The following is a 20,696-nucleotide window of genomic DNA, read 5'->3' as shown; positions in this document are numbered from 1 at the left end:
AAAACAGTACTTACTCAGACTTTTCCTATATGAGTACTTCCACAGTAAAACATATGAATATTTATACTAAAGTGGTTTTAAAAAGACTATAAATACTTTCATGTCAGTTTAGGTTAGGTTTTACCACCAAATAAGTTTAGATGCCAAACTTAGGGGAAAAAAAATCTTTCAGTTATTGGAGGTTTTGAAAATCACAGGCCAGGCACAGTGGCTCTCATCTGTGATCCCAGCACTTTGAGAGGCTGAGGCAGGTGGATCACTTCAGCCCAGGAGTTCCAGACCAGCCTGGGCAACATAACAAAACCCCATGTGTACAAAAAAATAAATTAGCCAGGCATGTTAGTGTGAACCTCTAGTCCCAGCTACTCTGGAGGCTGAGGTGAGAGGATCATTTGAGTGAGACTCTATCTCAAAAAGAAGGCCGGACACAGTGGCTCATGCCTGTAATCCCAGCACTTTGGGAGGCTGAGGTGGGCGGATCATGAAGTCAGGAGTTTGAGACCAGCCTGGCCAACATAATAAAACCCCATCTCTACTAAAAATACAAAAATTAGCTGGGTATGATGGTGGGTACCTGTAATCCCAGCTGCTGGGGAGGCTGAGGCAGGCGAATCACTTGAGCCCAGGAGGCAGAGGTTGCAGTGAGCTGAGATCTTGCTATTGCACTCCAGGTTGGGTGACAGAGCAAGACTCTGTCTCAAAAAAAAAAAAAAAAATAGCCGGGCATGGTGGCATGTGCCTATAATCCCAGCTATTTGAGAGGGTGAGGCTGGAGAATTGCTTGAACCTGGGAGGCAGAGGTTGCAGTGAGCCAAGATCACACCATTGCACTCTGGCCTGGGCAAAAAGAGCAAAACTCTGTCTAAAAAAAAAGAGAGAGTGAGAAAATTACAAATAAGGGATTGTGAATCTGACTATGATTCTTCTTTGTCTTCTTTTAATGGGAATTAAAGAGAACTTGAGGTAGGAAATGATATTGATACAGACCTCAAAAGGGTGTTTTCTCTCAAACCCACCATCTTCACCAAGCAGTAACTTAGGCCCCTACTATATTCAGTGGGACAGGTCTCAGTCCCTCCTAATTGCAAGGATTACAGGGATTAATACTGTTAGTTTCAGGGTTGCCTTGGAGGCCCAAGTCCTCTCTGCACCTCTAGGACTGAGTTAAGGAGCAGATCAAAGGCTCCATATTAAACAATAAGAAAGCTTACAGCTGGGTGTAGCTCATGCCTGGTAATCCCAGCACTTTGGGAGGCCAGGGCAGGTGGATTGCTTGAGTCTGGGAGTTCAAGACCAGCCAGCCTGACCAACATGGAGAAACCCCACCTCTACTAAAATTAGGCCAGGCACAGTGGTAGAAGCCTGTAATCTCAGCTACTCAGGAGGCTGAGGCAGGAGAATTGCTTGAAACCAAGAGGTGGAGGTTGCAGTGAACTGATATCACACCACTAACTCCAGCCTGGGCAACTGAGCGAGACTCTGTCACAAAATAAATAAATAAATTAGCCAGGCATGATAATGCATGCCTATAATCCCAGCTACTTGGAAGGCTGAGACACGAGCATCACTTGTGCCCAGGAGGCAGAAGTTGCAGTGAGCTGAGATCCTGTACACCACTGCACTCCAGGCTAAGTAACAAAGCAAGACTTTATCTCCAAAAAAAAAAAAAAAAGAAGAAGAAGGAAAGAAAGAAAGCTTAGAGCTGGGAGAGGCAGAAATCCTCACTGTTCAAAGGCCAACACATTCATTTTAAAGCTCCTTCCCTTCCCTCCCCAGAGGGAACCTCACTGCCTTCCCTCCCATCTTCCTCTACTCCTCCAAGTACCCAGCAGTCCCATTTTAACTGCCTTCACCTGAGCGCTTCAGAACTCAGAAGGATAAATTTTGTATGTTTTTAAGATCCTGAAACCTAGGGCAAGTTCTTAAGTCCCAGGGACTTTCCTCCCATGCCCACGCTTAATCTCTCAACCTTTAATATTAGAAGGGGATTCTATTTCTTTCCATCATGACAAGCTACTATCAGTGTAAAGGAGCTCCAAGTAAAGGAGGAGGTCTACACTTAGTTCGCAGTCCTGTCTACACTGGCCAGTGCTCTCAGGGGGAGCCCAGCGATAGCAACAACTACCAAAACCCTTCCAACCTTACTGGCTCCAGCTCACCCACAGGAAATGAATCCCTCAGGTCAAAGCCACAAGAGGTAGCCTCTTTCAACTCTTTCTTCCCTTGATCTAGACTTATTTCCTGTCGTCCTGAACCTGAACCTCCGCAGTCTACCAAGTCCCTGCCAAAATGAGGGCGGAGATACAAGAGCCTTAAACAGATGGTAGAAAGCATCAGCCGGGCTTAGGATTCAAAGGGTGGCAAAACAGGCTGAGTCTCCATGGTGATGGGCTTAATGGGAGGAAAACATTATTTGTTTTGCCACCCAGGGTGAAAATGGGAAAAAGGAAGAGATCAAACCCTCTTCAGTGGGGTGGGAGCAACCAGGAACACTCAAAATAAGGAGGAAAAGGCTAAAGGACAGCCTGGTGAACTCCTGGTATATTGTGGGAAATTTTAAGACAGAAAGAACAAGTATGAGGCTGACCAGGAGGAAGACACACAAAAAAGGGACCCAGTGGCAGGGCTGCTGAACCTCCATGGCTGGGGGCGTCACTTAGCCCCTGTTTCCTGCCCAGAAGCAGCAGAGCCTGCTCCCCAGCCCTAAAATGCCTCCATGCCCCTCTGACTTTCCCCACCCTTCACTGCTAAGCATCCTCTGCCCCAGCAAGTACCCACCAGGCTCCTCCTTGGAAACCTTAGCCTGGGGCTCCGGCTCACTGACAGCCAGGGTGTTCCCCTGCTCCTGTGTGGCCACAGCAGCCTGTTCGGCCCGCCCTGACTGGTTTGCCCGGAAGCTTCCTCGGCCATTTGATCGCTGCTTCTTCTTAGCTTTGCTGGACATCATGCAGGCAAAATCTACAGGTACAAAGGAATGGAGAATCCACAATCAAATCCCACCTCCAGCCCAGCCCCCTGATAAAAGTAGTCCCTATTAAATTCATAAATTGACTGAAACTCAAAATGATTATCTTTTCTGGTGGTACCCACACCTTGCTCCACTAGCCACAAGGGCCCTATACTCCACAGTGGCCTGGGAGACCTTGCTATTTTTCCCTAGGATATCCTACCGTCTTCAGGGCACTGGGCTAAAAATCAGTCAGTCCCTCAAGGCATTAGGAATAAATGGGAATTAAAGATGATGGTCAGGCCGGGTGCAGTGGCTCATGCCTGTAATCCCAGCACTTTGGGAGGCTGAGGTGGGTAGATCACCTGAGGTCAGGAGTTCGAGACCAGCCTGGCCAACATGGTGAAACCCCATCTCTACTAAAAATACAAAAAATTAGCCAGGTGTGGTGGCGCATGCCTGTAATCCCAGCTACTTGGGAGGCTGAGGCAGGAGAACCGCTTCAACCTGAGAGGCAGAGGCTGCAGTGAGCTGAGATTGCACCACTGTACTCCATCCAGCCTGGGTGACAGAGTGAGACTCCATCTCAGGGAAAAAAAAAAAAAAAATGATGGCCAGACACCTCACTAACGAGGATTTAGAACCTCTATCTCTGCCCGGGGTATGAGAACATAAGATAATCAGGAAAAGGTCTATCCAACTGAAATGTGGTTGCCCAAACCTTCAATCACTCTACCCTCCAGGACCGTGGGTGAGAGAGCCCCCCATCCCCCACCCTTTGACACTCTTCAATCATTCAAGCAAACCAAGACGATTTTCCTATGTATCTCTTTTCCTCTCAAGTTAAATGGAAAAGTGCTCCTCCCAACCACACTAAAATCTGCAACATCTGTAAAAAAAGAAAAATGGCATTTGCCACGTCTCTTTGGCTTTGAATTTCTGAGGGGTAGGAACTCTGCGTGTACCAAGGTCTCTTAGCACAGTTGGCTGAGGAACTCTGTGCTAACTGATAAGTCAGGATCATTTACTCGACTCCAAATGCGCTGAGAAGATTAGAAGCAGGAAAGACAAAAGTCGTCCAATAGGCTCACACCTGTAATCCCAGCACTTTGGGAGGCCAAGGCGGGTGGATCGCCTGAGGTCAGGAGTTGGAGACCAGCCTGACCAACATGGTGAAACCCCATTTCTACTAAAAATACAAAAAATGGGCCGGGCGTGGTGGCTCAAGCCTGTAATCCCAGCACTTTGGGAGGCTGAGGCAGGTGGATCACTAGCTCAAGAGATCGAGACCCTGGTCAACATGGTGAAACCCCGTCTCTACTAAAAATACAAAAAATTAGCTGGGCACGTTGGCACATGCCTGTAATCCCAGCTACTCAGAAGGCTGAGGCAGGAGAATTGCCTGAACCAAGGAGGCGGAGGTTGCGGTGAGCCGAGATCGCGCCATTGCACTCCAGCCTGGGTAACAAGAGTGAAACTCCGTCTCAAAAAAAATAAAATAAAATAAATACAAAATACAAAAAATTAGCCGGGCATGGTAGTGGGCGCCTGTATTCCCAAATACTCAGGAGGCGGAGGCAAGAGAATTGCATGAACCCTGAAGGCAGAGGTTGCAGTAAGCTGAGATCTGCCACTGTACTCCAGTCTAGGCAACAGAGCAAGACTCCGTCTCAAATTTGTAGACAACCCCCATGTTCGCCTACAGGGTTCAAGCAATTCTCCTGCCTCAGCCTCCTGAGTAGCTGGGACTACAGGAATGCACTACCATGCCCAGCTAATTTTTTGTATTAATAGTTGAGGCAGGATTTCACCATGCTGACCAGGCTGGTCTCGAACTCCTGACTTCATAATCTGCCTGCCTCCGCCTCCCAAAGTGCTAAGATTACAGGTGTGAGCCACCGCCCCCAGCCCCCAATAATAAATTTCAAACTGTGTAACGAGGAAAAAGGAATTGGGGCATGAGGAAGGCCACAGTGGTGCCTCTCTCAGAAAGATAGATGGCAGGAAGTGGGCATCTCGGGCAGGTGCTCAGAATCCCAAGGGCAAAGTCTCTTTTCATTCAGCTGCAGCCTAACGCCACCTGTGGCTCTCCTTCCTCATCCCCACAGGCTGCCACAGGCATTGATCTCAGGTTATGAATTTCAAACTTGAAGGATTTATACTTTGCTCCAAGGAAAAACGTTCTGTTAGGCCAATAAATCAATAAAGCAAGGAGGCTTCCTCCATCAGTCTCCAGGGAAGCATCAAGCTGCGCTTTCCTGCCTCAAACTGGAGCCTGAGGCGCCTGCACCGTGGGGTTCACCCTGAGATCCCACACCGCAAGCCCCAGGAGAAGCTGCTCTGCTAACCCGGGGCTCACTCTATTACTAGGAAATACCGCAGGGGCCAGGCTTTCTCCTTAAACTGGTTACGAGCAGGCGAATTTCTCCCCACAATCGCTTCTCCTCCCAACTGTCACAACTGCCCCTCCCCCTCTCCCTCCCCTCCACAACTATTCCTTGCTCCCCCTCCCTCCACAACTGCCCCTTCTTCTCCCCAACAACTCTCCCTTCCTACTTCGACACTAGTGCCCCTTCTCCCCATCACTCCTTCCCTCCTTCCCTCTGTCCCAACACACACCTCGCCACGCTGACCCTCTCCTCCCTAGGCCGACCGACTGGCCACTCTGGCTAAGAAGTTGCCCGGAGCGGCCCTCTCGAAACGGCGTCTGCACGCGTTCCCAAGGCAACCAGTGCAGGGAGGGGCGAGTGGCCAGTGCGCTGAGCCCGCCTCCTCTGCGCAGGCGCCCTGGATCCCTGCTCCGCGGCCCCACCCCGCCCAGGTCTACCCTGCAGGGACCTGGGGCTTGAAGGCTCCAGGGCTAAGGGAAAGTAGCCACATCTGGCCGGCTGGAGGGTGTGGGGGGCCTGATAGGACCAAGTTGGAAGGGCTGGGGCGGGGGACAGTGAACTACCGCTCCACAGAACACTGGAAAGGCGGGGGAAACCTAACGCCCGACCCGGCGCCCAGGTCTGTGCGCCCCAGCCGGAATGGGTCCAGCAGATGGCGCCGGGCAGACCCGCCGGCGAGGCGTATTCACGTTCTAGAAAGCGCTCCAGGATTTCCAGGCAGCCGTGGCTGCAGCTGGATCCGGGGGAAAAACCGGGGCTGGAGCACCCTTGCCCTCCTGCTCCTTCCCTCTTCTTAGTTCGGATTGGGGTCTAGGATTGCGGGGCGGGGAAAGGGAGGGAAGACTGGAACTGGAGTTTTGGGAATCTGAGGATTGGCTTTCGAAAACGTCGCTGATTTTTGGCGGTGAGAGAGGCGGGGACTCCCTGGGGAAGGTGACCGGGTCTGGGAGGGGCTTCGCTCTCCATAGGAACAAAGACTGCATCTTGGGGAGGCGAGAGGGGAGGGCTGTAAGGGCCGGGGCAGATCTCCGAGGGTGCCAGGGGGCGCTGCGGGCCGGGGTTGCTATAAGGCGCCTGAAAGACCGCTGTACCTGGGGCCGGGAGGAGCTTTGGGGAGACCTGGGAAATACAGGGAGGAAGCCGAGTCGAGGAGTGGGATAGGTGCCCTCCCTGTTTCCATCAATAGTGCCTAATTAAGACAAAGCCAGCAGCGAGCCCACTGATTACATTTCCATGAGGAGCGAAATTGATGACATTTTCTTTACTGGATGAGGAGAAGCTGGCACCTCAGTTCCCCCTTTTTCTGCTTGGCGTTCACACCTAACAGATCTCATTATGCCAGTCTGGCACTGCCGGGAATGGCAGTCCCTGGCACTCCTGAAGAGCAAGTGGATTAACCACACCATGACCCAGCCCTGACCTCACCCTCCCACCTACTCTATCTTTATTCGAAGAAATGTCAGCCCTTTCCCTCGCCCAGATCCCCAATGATTCTTAAGGTGGGCTTCTGGACTCTGAACTGTGGCCTTCTGCCCAGCAAGACTCCTGTTGCTGACAGCAGGAATGGAAGGAGAGATGAGTCCCGCCCACCCCAAAACCAGCTGCACAGCAAGCACAGCTAAAATGCAACATGGAGGTGTTCTCTAGCCAGATAGGCCATGGGTGGCAGACAGAGGTGATGTGATTGGCCAGAATCCCTAGGGAAAAGTCCCAGAGGAGTGAAAATTTGCTGGAGGAGTGCGGTGGGGAGCCCCACAGGCAAGGTTCGTTGGTCTTTTGGGGAAAGGAACTTTGCACAGACCCCATTTCTTTTCTTACACCCCCCTCCTCAACTGTGGCTGTGCCTACAGATCCCAGCCCCCCACATTATGCTAAATAGGTAATCAAACATCTCGCTTTGCTAATTACTGCTCAATCCGATTAAACGCTGCTGAAGCTCATCAACAGAGGCGGAGGTAGTGGGAAGGGATGAAGGCGGGGCAACCACAGCTAGCTATGATGGGGGTCTTGTCCCCAGAGGCTCTTAGGGGACAGAAAAACAGCCAGGATTGCAAGACCAAGTACATCCCAAAGGAAAGGGCAGAAGAGTTGTAACCTCAAGACCCAGCCTTGCTGCATCTCCCAGCCACAGGCCTTTTCCTCCTCCCAGAACCTTCATTACCCTCCGAACCCAGGCATCGGGCCATTCCCACAGCTCCCCACACACACCCCTGTCCCAGATTTAATAAGTTCTGTTCCCACATTGTCAATATTTGATTTCTCAGAGCCATCTCCACGGAGAAGGGGGTGGGGGGGTTTCCCTTGCCTCCCCCCTACCTTGGCCCTCTTTTGCCCACCCCTAGTCTCTTTGTGCCCCCAACCTTCTCTGAACTTGCTGACTTAATGAAATGATATTAAAGTCTTAAGCAACTCCAAAAGAATGGTTGTCATGGTGAAGGGAGTGGGCAGGACGCCTGGGTCCCCAAGGGGAGCAAGAGCTGAGGCGGGGGTGGGGGGGAGAGAGAGCCAGAGGCTAAGGTCTAGAGGTCCCAGTCCCCAGTGGGGAACAGAAAATTTGGGGTGAGCTGGGGGCCAGACCTCTGGATCTTGGCTGGAAGCAGGGCATGAAGATTGGGGGCTAGGAGAAGGTGAAAAGAGAGAACATTCCAGGGGTCAGGGTCTTGGCCTGCTGTGTGGAGCATCCATCAGAGACAGAGAGGCCAGGGGGGACAGGGCCTCTATGCCAGCAGCCTCCCTGCCGACTGTGCCCTGGGCTGGTCCCGTGAGAACCAGAGTAGATTCCTCTACAGCCTGACTCATCCTTCTCACCCAGCAGCCCCCCACAGGTGATTTGTAGCTGATGCCCCCACGATGGTAGGGGCCAGGATAGTCATTCCATGACATGAAGAACTGAGAGCTTCCAGGAGAGAAGAGAACAGAGGCCAAGGGAAGGGAAGCCAAGCACCACCCCCACTTCCCCCCACGAATCCCCATCTCGCTCCCCTGGGGACCCTGGCCCAGCCCCAGTCCCCTTGGGGTGGTGGGAATGCAAGGACATTTGGCTGGGGCTGATTGATGAGGGAGGAGGCAGCCACGGGCACTGAGGCTGCTGTTTGCTGAGCACACAGATTCCTCCCCACTCACCAGCTGCCGCCCCCTGAGGCTGCTCAGTCCACCCCCCCCCCACATCACCCCACCAGCCACTGGGGTTAGGGGGAGCTGATGCCTGAGTTTCTGATGGCAACTGGAGGAAGAGGGAGAACCAGGAAGCTGAATGCTTTGATTCCCTATGGGAATCGGGGGTCCCTGAGGTCTGGTCCCCTCAGAACTCCGCTTTCCCTGCTACTTTTCTTTCTTTTTTTGTTTTTTGAGAGTGAGTTTCACTCTTCTTGCCCAGACTGGAGTGCAGTGGCGTGATCTCAGCTCACCAGAACCTCCGCCTCCCAGGTTCAAGCAATTCTTCTGCCTCAGCTTCCCAAGTAGCTGGGATTATAGGCACGTGCACCACCATGCCCGGCTAATTTTGTATTTTTAGTAGAGACAGGGTTTCTTCATGTTAGTCAGGCTGGTCTTGAACCCACTACCTCAGGTGATCTGCCTGCCTCGGGCCTCCCAAAGTGCTGGGATTACAGGCATGAGCCACCGCACTCAGCCTCCCTGCTACCATTCAAGTAGCTCCCTGGCTGCCCAGTTGTCATTCCCATTTATTCTGTGTCCTTTTTTCTTCCCCCACCCAGCCCTCTGAGCCTATGCCAACCAGCCTCCTGCCTCCAAACCACCCTGCGACATTTCTTCCAGGTCTCAAAACTCTCCCAAGCCCCACATCCAAGGTTGCCCACATAGCCCCTTAGGAAGCACTGTTTTTCATTCTAACTAAAATTCCAGAAGTGCTATCAACTATTCCCCATTAGAAATTCCCACTGCAAGGCCAAGTGCAGTGGCTTACTCCAATAATCCCAGCACTTTGGGAGGCCGAGGCTGGTGGATCACCTGAGGTCAGGAGCTCAAGAGCAGCCTGGCCAGTGTGGTGAAACCCTCTCTACTAAAAATACAAAAAATTAGCTGGGCCTGGTGGCACATGCTTGTACTCCCAGCTACTCAGGAGGCTGAGGCATGAGAATTGCTAGATCCAGCCACTGTACTCCAGCCTGGGCCACAGAGCAAGACTCTGTCTCAAAAAAAAAAAAAAAAAAAAGCCCACTGCCACCCCTTGCCCCATTTCCCTTTCCTTAAAAACCCCCAACACAGACACATACATACATACATACATACACACACACACCCCTTGGGTGTGAGCTGTGAACTCTACAGCTCAGCCCCAGGATAGCCTCAATCCTATGCAGTTTGGGGTGGCGGGGGGACAGCTCTAGCTTCTGTGGTCCCAGCCCTCTCTGTTCCTTTACTTCCGCTCTGCCTGCCTTCTCTAGACTCTGCCAGCAGCTGTGCCACAGCCCCCAAAAAAGCTCAGAGCATCATCCTTGCCCTCCCAGAGCTTAAAATTTAGTCAAGGAAAACGCAAGTCACAGACACACAAGCAACAAAAGGCAGGGAGATGGAAGACTGAGTGAGATCAACTTCCTAAATGTGAATTTCAGACTAAGTGACTACTTCTCTCCAGGCTGGGGCTAGGAAAGAACAGGACACATCTGAAACATGCATGTGGTGGTGTCATCCTTGTTTTTATTTGTTTGGGGCGGAGTCTTGCTCTGTCACCAGGCTGGAGTGCAGTGGCACAATCTCTGCTCACTGCAACCTCCGCCTCCCAGATTCAAGGAATTCTCCTGCCTCAGCCTCCCGAGTAACTGGGACTACAGGCACATGCCACCATGCTCAGCTAATTTTTGTATTTTTAATAGAGATTGGGTTTCACCATGTTAGCCAGGATGGTCTTGATCTCTTGACCTTGTGATCCACTGCCTTGGCCTCCCAAAGTGCTGGGACTACAGGCATGAGCCACCACCTGACTGTTCCCAAACACACCATGATCTCACATCTGTGCCTGTGCATGCGCTGTCCCTCTATCTGGTGTGCCCTTCCCCCCTCCCCCTGTTCCCCAGTGTGCATGGCTTACTCTTGTCTCATTACTCAAGGTCCTGATCAACGGCACCTCTTTCAGAGGGACCTTCCTGACCTCCTTATCTTAAGCAGCTCCTGGCAGGGCACAGTGGCTCATGCCTGTCATCTCAGCACTTTGGGAGGCCGAGGTGGGTGGATCACCTGAGATCAAGAGTTTGAGACCAGCCTGGGCAACATGGTGAGACCCTGATTCTACTAAGAATACAAAAATTAGCCGGGATGGTAGCAGGTGCCTGTAATCCCAGCTACAGGAGGCAGGAGAATTGCTTGAACCCGGGAGGTTGAGGTTGCAGTGAGCTAAGATCACACCACTGCACTCCAGCCTTGGCAACAGAGTGAGATTCCATCTCAAAAATAATAATAATAATAATAAGTAAATAAATAAATAAAATAGGCCAGGCACGGTGGATCATGCCTGTAATCCCAGAACTTTGGAGGGTCGAGGCGGGTGGATCACAAGGTCAAGAGATCAAGACCATCTTGACCAACATGGTGAAATCCTGTCTCTACTAAAACTACAAAAATTAGCTGGGGGTGGCGTGCACCTGTAGTCCCAGCTACTCAGGAGGCTGAGACAGGAGAATCACTTGAACCCGGGAGGTAAAGGTTGCAGTGAGCCGAGATCATGCCACTGCACTCCAGCCTGGGCGACAAAAATAATAAATAAATAAAGCAGCTCCTTGTTACTCTCCGTCCTCCTCATCCTGTCACTCTGTTTGGTTTATATCCCTTTCACACCTGAAATTGTATTTCATTCCCCACCTAAATGTGGACTTCGTGAAAGCGGGGACTTGGCCTTACTCACCCTGTCCTCCTGGCGCCTGAACTGGTGCCTGGAACAAAGTCGCATTTACCATGCTGCTGAGCGAGTGAACGAACAAACAAATGTCTTCCTGAGCCTGTAGTGGTTTTGTTGTGGTTGTTATTCTAAGAGTATGTTTGTGTATTTGTCTGCACAAAGCAAATAGGATGGCATGTGTTATTCTGTCTGGAAGTCACCAGCATTTTCACATAACTCAAAAGACACCCAAGTCACTACACATGTGGAAGGCAGTGGATCTTGGGCTGTTTGAGTGGGGCTGCGGGGAGCCTCTGGATGCCAGCGCTCTGAGGGGGCGTGTCTCAGGCACTGTGCAGCCTGTGCCGTTCCTCTCCCGGGCTGTGCATCTGTCCCCAGGTGTCTTCCTGTCTCTCAGCATGTTATGATGTCTTGGCTGCTTTGTGAGGTGCTTGTCTGTCACGGAGACTGTTTATCCCCACCTCTCCTCCCTCTCATCTCTCCACCTGTGCCTCTAGATGTAGGTGGAGGGGGAGTCTCCCTGAGCTCCCTTGCCCCTCACGCACCACCCTGCCCCAGTCTTGGACCCCTCCCTTTCTCAGTGGGCCCTGTTGCTGGGCTCTGGGTTGCCATAGTGACGGTTGCCAAGTCCCTGAGGCTGATAGCCAGCGATGGGGCTGTCGGCTCCATCCACGCGGGAGGCTGAGGGGGGCTTCCCATTGTGTAGAGAAGGGGATGTTGCCATGACAACCAACCCCCACTAAGGGGCAAGGACCAGCCTTTCCACCCCCCACAAGCCTCCCCACCTCGGGCAGCTCCAGTGTGGGCTCAGAAGGCAGGAGTAAATTCCAGACAGCCCAGCACCTGGCCTCCCAGCTTTCAATTCCCCTCCTGTGGTGCCCGCACCTTTCAGGACACAGGCATCTTACTCAGACAGGCAGGGGGAGGAGTGGGGGTCCCATTGGACGGAAGAGAGGAAGAGGGACCCCTTGACCTCCAGGCAGATGGGAGACAGCAGGAGGGAACCTAAAGTCAGGGGAGGGGCAGGGAGGGCAGAGGTTGTGACCCCTGCTGACTCGCTCCAGTGATGCTCCTGACGGCTGCTTTTGTGGTTGGAGAATGGGGCTAAGTCTAGGGGGCTGGGCACCTGGGCTTTTTAGGGGAGAAGAACCTTGGTTATGGGTATACAGGGAGCCAGGGGACAGGCAGCTTGAAGCCTAGGTCCCTCACTCCTTCCTACTTCCTTCTGATCAGCCTCATCCCTTCTCCCCCCGAGTCCCCTACAGCAAAACTTCCCAAGGGGTGGTAGGGAATAGACTTTAACACGTGAAGATGTTTTTACCACTTGATCCTAATTGTGACTGGCCCTGTCTCCGGTGCTTTGGCTTAGCAAGGCACTTAGACTGTCCCCATGGACAAACTGGCAACCCCATTCCTGCTTAGGTACCTCTCTCCCTCCCCTGGAGGTGACGCCTTCCTCCGCCTTCTCTCCCAGACCATTTTTACCTCCTCAAGCACTGCCGACCTCACCAATCCAAACTAGCCCTATCCCGACCCACTCCCTTTGGTTGGTTTCATGCAATCCAACCCCCAGCTAGAAAGCCATCCTAACCACATCTTGGCTCCAATTCAAGTCCAGTCATTCTCCAGCCTTCTTGTCAACTTTTGAAGTTTTTTATTTTTATTATTTTTTTTGGTTTTTGTTGTTCAAATTTCCCTTTTACAGTAAAACTAGTGAGGTGACGGCAGACCCCGCCACCATGGCAATATCAACTTCCTGTTCCCCAGAAGGAGCGATTACAAAAACCAGGAAGGAGCTGGGAACTACAGCACCAGAGCGGTGACTTGACCTCTGGTGGACAAAGCAACCATCTTGGCTGGTGATTGAGGTGGCCAACTTGGTGCCCAAAAGCAGCTTTGATCTAATAAAGCTGAGCTGGGAGGAAACTGAGGCAACACCCAATTGCACACTAGAGGGCAGGAAGAGGTATCAGCTGGTCGCCATGGAAACAGCGGCCTTTGCTAAGTACCACTGTCAGCTAGACCAGCCAGTAGGCCACCATTTTGGTTACTAAGAAGGGAACTGTGTTGAGTCTGAAAGGAGTCAGAAATGGAGGATGAAATGAGCAAGACACCCATCTGGGTTACTCGGGGAGAACACATGGGTTCTTGGGGTAGTCCTGTTGATTAACAGAGATTATACTGGGATAATGGAAAGGAAAGAACAAGACAAACTGGGCCTGCCATGGCACATGGCAGTCATCTTAGCTGTCCTAAAATCAGCACAGAGCACAAGGAAAGGGAGATCTTGGGAAGTGCCACTGAATACTGGGAAAGTCCTTCTCGGTCCACCTCTGTCCTCTTACAGTCAGTAAGTTCCAGCTTCCTCCTCAAACAGGAAGTTCTTCCCGCCCTTCTTCTCCACAGAGCAAGAACCATCCACCTCCCACCCCCCGCATCCCCCAGACTAAGCCACTTGGTGTTCCAGCCAGACCACTTCCTATTTCAGAAGTGCTACTTCCTGTCCTGGATGAAGGCACTTCCAGTTCCTGCTGCACTGCTTCTGCTACTTCCCAGGCCATTTCTGTCCAGGCCTGGACACCTCTTGTCTGGAGCAAGTCATTTCCTGTCCCAAGTGGCCCATTCAGCATCAGACCAAGTTCGTACATGTCCCGACCGGTTCATATCTTGCTATTGGCCACTGGACAAAACAGGACACTTCTTCTCATGGTAGCTGTCATGACCCAACCACCCCAAATGGCTGGAGTAAGTATGTAAAGGCCTGGGCCAAGGCAGAGAAGGGAGCCCTGCTGCCATGCCCTGAGCTGGGGTGGAGTGCCAGAGCCTTCCCCATAAGGCCCCCATTTTTGACAGACTGAGGGGAGTGGTTGGTATGAGAGGTCGGAAGGGGGCTGAAAGCTAAGGGGAGAAGTGCTTTGATGCCCCTGCCCGGGAGATGGGAGAGGCACAGGATAAGAAGCCAAGAGGGTGAAAGGAGATGTGGGGAGGAGGATGCTAGGGAAGAACAGACCTAGAGACAGAAGAGAGGGAAAGAATAAGAGATAGAGAAAGGAGAAAACCAGTGAGAAGCAGGAAGAAGCGGTGCCAACCACATGGTGGACTGTTCCCGCCCCTAGCTCTGGGTGGGTTGGGGGACAAGGATGCCTGGGTCACAGTCAGAGAGGAGGCTGAGCCTGGGCCCCTCCCCAAGGGAATAGGACCGAGGGACACTGAGACAGAGGGGAGCACCCATGGCCAAACGGGAGGGCAGGAGGTGGTACAGTGAGAATCCTAAGGAATCCTGAAAGTGGACACGAGGACAGCAGTGGGGAGGAGCGAAGGGGCTGGTAGGGCACAGGGGGCCGAGGAGATGTTAGGGGTGTCCCTCAAACCAGGAATTAAACTGGAGGAGCACCCTAAGAAGGGCTGGATCCAGGAGAGCCACATGGGGGGAGCCCTCATACCTTGTAGTAGATATTTGGAGGGCTCTGGGGGGGCCCATCCTGCACTATATACACAGGATGCCCATAATCACCGCTCACCTTCTCATAGTGGGGACAGAACGGGGGATCGGCAGCCCCGCCACCCCGCAGAGCTATCCCTAGCTCCCCAGGCTCAGCCTCCCGAGGTCCCAGCCCACCTCCACCTCCCAGGCCCAGAGACCCTCCCCTCCCGAAGGAGCCAGGACCAGGGTGGCGACTCTCCGAAGGCTTGGCCCGCCGTCTCCGCCAACACATGGCACCCCCAGCCCCTGCCACGCCCAGCAAGAGCAGCGCCAGCCCCCCTGCTGCCCCAGCCACTGCGGGCATGCTGGGAGGGGGCAGGGGGCCTTCAGCACCCCGAGAGGTTGCATTGCTGGTGGGGTCACCTGGCAGGGAAGGGGTGAAGGAGGAAAGAGGGGGAGGGACTGAAGGAGCCACCTGGGCATCTGGACACCCTACCCTGGGGGCCCCCATGGGCTTCCCTTGTAGGGCCCAGGCCCCTTGGGGACCCCACCTCCTCTCCCCCGCCAAACCCCACTCAGAATCCAGGTGTCCAGCCCTTCAGCTTCCTGCCACGGAGTCCTCCCCACTTCTCTGACAGCACTGATTGAAGCACTGACTTGGCTAATTAGTTCTAATTGAGTCTTTTCCTCATTTGGCTTCCATTCCCCTCCCACCCTCCTGTCCTCTCTTCTCCTCTTTCCTGTATCACCGCCCCCAAAACTGAAGAGGGAGGGTGATGGCAGGGCAGCTGGGGTCTGAGAGCAGAGGAAGCTGGGGAAGGCGGGGGGCTGGACCCTGGTTCCTACCTGGCACATTCTCCTTCCCAGGCTCCAGGCTGTGGGCTGCCCCTCGGTCTCTTTCCATGGGTATTTCAGACACAGGTTTTCGGGGAGCAGCCCCTCCTTGGGGACCTGAGATGAGGAAGAGCAGAGAGAGGCACTGAAACAACCGCCCTTGACCATGATCGTCCTGCCCCAATGTCCCTCCCATCCCGGGAGGTGTCCTCCAGCCCTACTCACTTTGTCCCACTCGGAGAAGCACCTTCATGCCTCTGGTTAGGCATACGCCTCCCTGCAGGCTCTCCAGGCCCTCCCGGGTCCCATCGGATGTGGCTGGGAGGGAAAAGCCAGAGGGAGAGGTTGGCACTCCAGAGTCTAGCCGGGTTCTGGCCCCACACCCTGGTGTGAACACTGCCTGAGGGCACTGGGGTCTTCCTCTTGGCTCCAGTGGTCCCCCTCCCTCTCTGCTCAGTGTCAGGAGCAGCCCCCAACTCAGTTGTGCTCTCTGCCCAGCAGTACCAATGATGTAGTAATCGTGGTGTGAGCGGAACTCGTGGCCCCAAAGGTTAGGGCTGTACTCCTGGAACTTGATGGTGAAGCGGAGATCCAGGTCTGGCCGATCACAAGTGAGAAGGAGGTTTGGAGCAGGGGGTGCCTCACAGCGCCGGCCCTGGGCACCCCCTACCAGGTACAGCTTGTAGAACTCATAATTAGGAGAGGAGTGGGGGCCAGGAGGCCGGGCCCGGGGGCAGAGCAGGTCTAGCCGGTCCCCGATCTGAGGGTAGAGTACATAACCACCCTCTGCCTGGAACCTATGGGGAGAAGGGTGAGGTGGACAAGGAAGAGATGTCAGAGGCCTGGCCCCCAGAGCTTTCCCTCCCTCACCCCGAAACCCTCCAGGACAACAATCCTCAGCTTACGCCTGCCCGCCTTTGTCTGAGTGGAAAGTCTGTTCTTACAAGCAGGCACCAAGGACTCTTCCAGTGCGTTCACACTGGAAGCAGCAGGAAGCCAGGCTCAGAGGTCTCCTGCCCCTTGGTGTGCCCAAATGCACTCTTCAGCCTGCCCTCACCACATGCACACTGCCATCTCCCGCTCCATCACCAGCCCTGTTGCCATGGCAACAGGATGCCAGTTACCAAGGAGCTGGCCTCTCTGGAACCACACAGCCCACCCCTCCCAGGTGATTTCACTATTCCATGGCAGCCAACCATGGGGGCAAAGCCTCCCCTCCTCCAGGCCACCACTGAATTTCAGGGATTTCAGGGCATAGGAAATGGGTCAGGGAGGGGCTGTGTGGAGGGTGATCCAGACCAGTGTCTTAAATTAGCCAGGTAATAGGACGGAGGGCAAATGCCCGGTTTGGCCATGACCATCAATGGGGCTGATGGGAACCAGGGTCTAGAGACCTGCTGCCTGAGTCATTCTCCTGCTCAGAATCCCACCCTGGGTCTTAGACTTCCTGGGGCAAATGCCCTATTGCTTTGGAAAGGAAAGGAATTGACTTTTCTAACCACGACCAACACAGTTCACCATCTCCTTGGCCAGAGCACCCAGGCATCCACTGTCCCAGCACAGCCGCAACTTGCCAACCCTGCAACCCCTTCCTGGGCATTAATAGCTGAGACAGGGTCTCAGGACTGGATCCCATGGGACTGCTACTTGACATCTTCTCAGACTCCCAAGTGTCCCACTCCCATCCCACATCCAAAAGAGCCCCCAGGACACCCCAACTCCCTTTTCTCTACCCTGTGAAAATAAGCTTATGTTCTCAAGCTACACACCTAATACTCAAACTGCAGCTGGGAGTTGGCAAGTGGGTGACTGAGTACAGAAAAGACATTGAGATTATACCCAAAGAGATCCGGGAGACAGAGAGGGAGGGATGGCAGGGCAGGGAAATGTGAGGGAGTCTGGGAACTAAAGAGTGGAACAATAATCCAAACTCTCCATTAATGAGCACATAATAAATTTCAACATCTTACCGCTAATCCCGGTAATAGCTGTAAGGATTAAGGATACAAACTCAGAAAGGTTAAGTGACATGCCCAAGGCCACACAGCTTAAAGCAGCAGAGCTATGATTAAGACCAAGGATTTGATGAGCTCCAAAGCCCACCCGCTTCCCATGGCCTCACACAGTCTCCCCAGGGAAGTAGGAATTCTTCAAAACACAGAACTCTTTTCTGAGTGGCAAGTGGGATCTGCATGTAGGCAAGGGACCCAGATGACCTCCCAAAGGTTCTGTCCTACCCAGTGTGACTTGAAGTTTCATCTGACCCCTGGCCTCTTTTCAGAGCAAAGCAGGCATGCCACGGAACAGAGGGTCTGATGGAAGAGTTTGGATCAAAGATTGGGGGAGGGGGCAATGGAGTCCTCAGGACTCCAGATGCAAAAGGGAAGGAAGGAGGGTTCAGTGGGCTGGAGGCTTCTTCCAGAAAGATGCCTGCAAGCCAGGAAGGCAGGAATATGTTCTGGCTGGGAAATCGTTCAGCCAACAGTTCACCAACCCTCTGGCTGTGCAGAAGAGTTGGGAGACAGACTGTCAAAGATTGTCAAAGAGCCTTGGGGAAGTTGTCCCCAGAGTCCCCAAACGAAACCCCCTTGCCTCCCATCTTAGACGCTGAGTTCCTCCAGCGGGGAGGGAGGCACCCTGCCCTGCCTTCCCCTCAGCGACTCGCAGCACCTTATCTGCAGCTCTCTCCTGAGAGCTGACAGTAACCAGGCTCCCTCCAAGCCCAGCCCCCCAACGCAGGCCTCCCATAGATCCAAATACCCACCTCACTGCCCTCCTGGCTACCCATGAACTTTCTTCTCCTTGCCCCTTCGGGGTCTCCAAACTCCTGACACATCCATAGCACCACCTGCATCCAGCTCTGCATGGGACCCGGAGTCTGGCTCCCAAGATCACCTGTCTAGTAACCCATCACACATCACAGCACCAGCGCCTTCCCTCCCGCCTCCTCCCTGCCCACAGAAGCCAGCCCCCAAAGTCCCCAAAGCTTCCCTACCCACTGCCCTAGGGTCTGGGGTCTCCCCGGCCCCAGGCCGCTCACCTCTTATTCGCCGAGTTCCAGTAGACAGGTTCCAGACTGAGCCCAGACACCAGCCCCAAAACGCCCAGCAGCAGCAGGGCCCCGATTCGCACGCCCCCCGGCCCAGAATGGGGGGGCCCCATGACCCCGCCAAGGCCTGGGGGGCGGGGCACCAACTCCCCCAAAGTCGCTCACCCCTTGGGGTGGCTGCCTTGGCTGCCTGACTCTTCAGCCCGGACCACCCCGGTGGCTGATGCCCCCAGCGCCCACGCGGACCTGCCTCTTGCTGTGCCCGCGCCCCCGCAGCAGAGCGCTCAGTCCCACCAGAGCCCTTCCAGGGGCCGTCTGCAGGCGCCCTACGCGCCCCCGGCCCACGCGCCAGCACCCCGGGATCTGTGAGCCCGCCTAAGTGGGGGACTGGGGGAGCCGGGGTCTGGGCGGGGGCGGCATGGGGCGTCGGACCACGGAGCGAGGAAGGGGGCGCTGAGCCGGAGCCCCAGCCTCGCCGGGATTGAGGGCAGCGGGCTAAGGGAGGAAACCAGTCCCGAGCCCAGGAGGGGGGAGTTAAAGGAGAGGCGGGGAGGGGGAGAGGATGGTGGAGGGAAAAACCGGAGCTGGAGCTCGAGGCGGAGCGGGCGGCAGCATCCCGCGGCCCACGCCCCCCACACCTCCCTCACCTCGCGCACCTCCCGCCCGCCGCCCCGCCTCAGCCCCCGGCGCGGGCTCTCACGCCCCCTTTGTCTCTCCGAGCCTCTGGCTCCGGCTGAGTTCTGCCCGTCTCCCCTCCTGCCCTCCAATTGCCCAAGCTGCTGGAATCTTCCTCTCTCGAATCCAGAAAGGCTCTCGCCCTCTCCACCCAGAGGAACCCACCCCTTGTGCTCCTGCATCCTCCTCCGTCCCAAAACAACACCGCTGCTCCCGGCAGGTCTGGAGAGAATAATAATAACCTTGACGGCTTGGCAATTTACAAAGTGCGGCGGAGCTGATCGTCACGACTACCTGTGTGAAGTGGCAGGGGCAGAGCTAACGATCCCATTGCAGTGATGAGGAAACTGAGGCTCAGGGAGACCCCCATGACTTGCCCAAGGTCACACAGGAAGTCTAGGATAAAGCTAGAGACCAAACCCAGGCTGTTCAACTCCCACTACTGGGGTCTCTTTTGTCACCACTCCATGGACCTACCGTGTGCTGTTAACCTGGGGGTTAGTGGGACAGGAGTTTAGGGGATACACTTGGGCCTTTCCTAGATGGCTGGGGGGAGAAGCCGGGCTTGGAGAGGCAGGGGCATACCTACAACCCCAAATCGGCACTGCCGCAGGAAGGGCTGTTTCCAATTATCCTGGGGGAAGGGAGGAGTTGCCTTTTCGGGGGTAAGAGCCCTGGCTTTCAGCACCTCTGGGCAGGGGTGACATTCCTCTCCTCTCTCAAGCCTCCACAGGCCTTTCCTCCCTTCCCTTTGTGAGGTCCAAAATCACATCCCCTGCTGGCGGTATCTCTTCAAAGGCCCCCCATTCTCAGTGTTTGGGAAGGTGTTGGGGGGAGGAGGGAGGAGTCACTGCTTCAAATGACACACTCGTCCCCCACCCCCAAAGACAGAACAGACAAATGGGGAAACAAGCCCAGCGACAGCTGCTGAATAAGACCCTTGCCATGCCCTGCATCTAACGGCAATACCAAAGGTGACGACTGTATATTTTTTGACACGTTTACTCTTTCGTGTGTCCTTGACTCTGGCAACTGGGTTGTCTGCCTCCTGGAGAGCCCTGGGGAGGGGAGGGACAGGTTCCTGCTCCCCTCAGAGCTGAGTAATGGTCCCTGTGCTGCTGGAACATGGCAAACAGTGTGGAATTTAGGTGACGGTCACCCTGTCACTGTCTGCACAGTCTCACACGGTCACACCCAACAGTCTGACCCAGCTTCTGCTCAGCCTGGCTCACCCTGACCCCTGCTGCCCCCACCTTGGGAGTGAGATTTCAAACAGGTTTCCCCCTTCAGTTTACCAAGTTGCCTAGCAACCAACCAGTCAATGGCATGAAGCCCCACCCCCACCCACTTGACTTCACACCAAGCTCAGCCACCCCATTGGCTCCTGCCTAGTCCCACCTCTCGATCCCTGGTTTCAGGAACAATATGCCATACCCACTGCTGCTGGACAAGGGAGCCCGCCAGTTCCCCTGCCCGCTCCCACCTCACTCATGTGCCTCCCCAAACAGACACAAAGACTCTAG

The 20,696-nt window shown here is 54.3% G+C and overlaps 2 protein-coding genes across 18 annotated transcripts in view; both read right to left on the bottom strand.

Annotated features, from left to right (window-relative positions):
* DNAH2 (dynein axonemal heavy chain 2) overlaps window positions 1-5,668 on the bottom strand; it is a 122,808-nt gene extending 117,140 nt beyond the window's left edge. For 12 of the 14 annotated variants that reach the window (XR_013535558.1, XM_035299890.3, XM_035299895.3 and 9 more), the window contains exons 1-2: window positions 5,567-5,668; window positions 2,779-2,958 (exon numbers count right to left, since the gene is read on the bottom strand). Coding sequence is in view for 12 of the 14 variants with exons in the window: in XM_035299890.3 (XP_035155781.1) it covers window positions 2,779-2,947 (169 nt within the window). In the remaining 2 variants the exon portion in view is untranslated. Of the gene's footprint in view, window positions 1-2,778; window positions 2,959-5,324; window positions 5,410-5,566 lie in introns of those variants that run through there. The other 2 variants (XM_078372922.1, XM_078372924.1) reach the window with 1 other exon arrangement.
* Window positions 5,669-12,828: 7,160 nt separating this feature from the next.
* On the bottom strand, window positions 12,829-19,008 carry EFNB3 (ephrin B3). 4 transcript variants are annotated; one of them, XM_035299887.3, is made up of 6 exons: window positions 18,490-19,008; window positions 18,214-18,348; window positions 15,954-16,246; window positions 15,675-15,767; window positions 15,462-15,566; window positions 12,829-15,038 (listed from the first exon to the last, which is right to left on the bottom strand). In XM_035299887.3, exons 1-6 carry the CDS (start codon window positions 18,609-18,611, stop codon window positions 14,629-14,631), a joined length of 1,158 nt encoding a protein of 385 aa, XP_035155778.1. In that variant the 5' UTR covers window positions 18,612-19,008; the 3' UTR covers window positions 12,829-14,628. The 4 variants fall into 4 exon arrangements, with proteins under 4 accessions (XP_035155778.1, XP_035155779.1, XP_002747992.1 ...); XM_035299888.3 differs by having other exon boundaries at window positions 12,829-14,201; XM_002747946.6 differs by lacking the exon at window positions 18,214-18,348.
* Window positions 19,009-20,696: the final 1,688 nt, after the last annotated feature.

The sequence above is a fragment of the Callithrix jacchus genome, chromosome 5 (genome assembly GCF_049354715.1).
Source record: "Callithrix jacchus isolate 240 chromosome 5, calJac240_pri, whole genome shotgun sequence".
Taxonomy (NCBI): Eukaryota; Metazoa; Chordata; class Mammalia; order Primates; family Cebidae; genus Callithrix; species Callithrix jacchus.
This window is presented reverse-complemented; position numbering and strand designations above follow the sequence as displayed.

What these genes read in the sequence shown, in the direction of transcription:
- EFNB3 (XM_035299887.3), bottom strand. Translation starts at nt 18,611, where the DNA reads ATGGGGCCCCCCCATTCTGGGCCGGGGGGCGTGCGAATCGGGGCCCTG. An exon ending in GTAGCCAGGAGGGCAGTGAG is followed by an intron (nt 16,247 to 18,213) that starts GTGGGTATTTGG and finishes TTCTCCCCATAG; the next exon opens with GTTCCAGGCAGAGGGTGGTT. An exon ending in GCTTCTCCGAGTGGGACAAA is followed by an intron (nt 15,567 to 15,674) that starts GTGAGTAGGGCT and finishes TCCTCATCTCAG; the next exon opens with GTCCCCAAGGAGGGGCTGCT.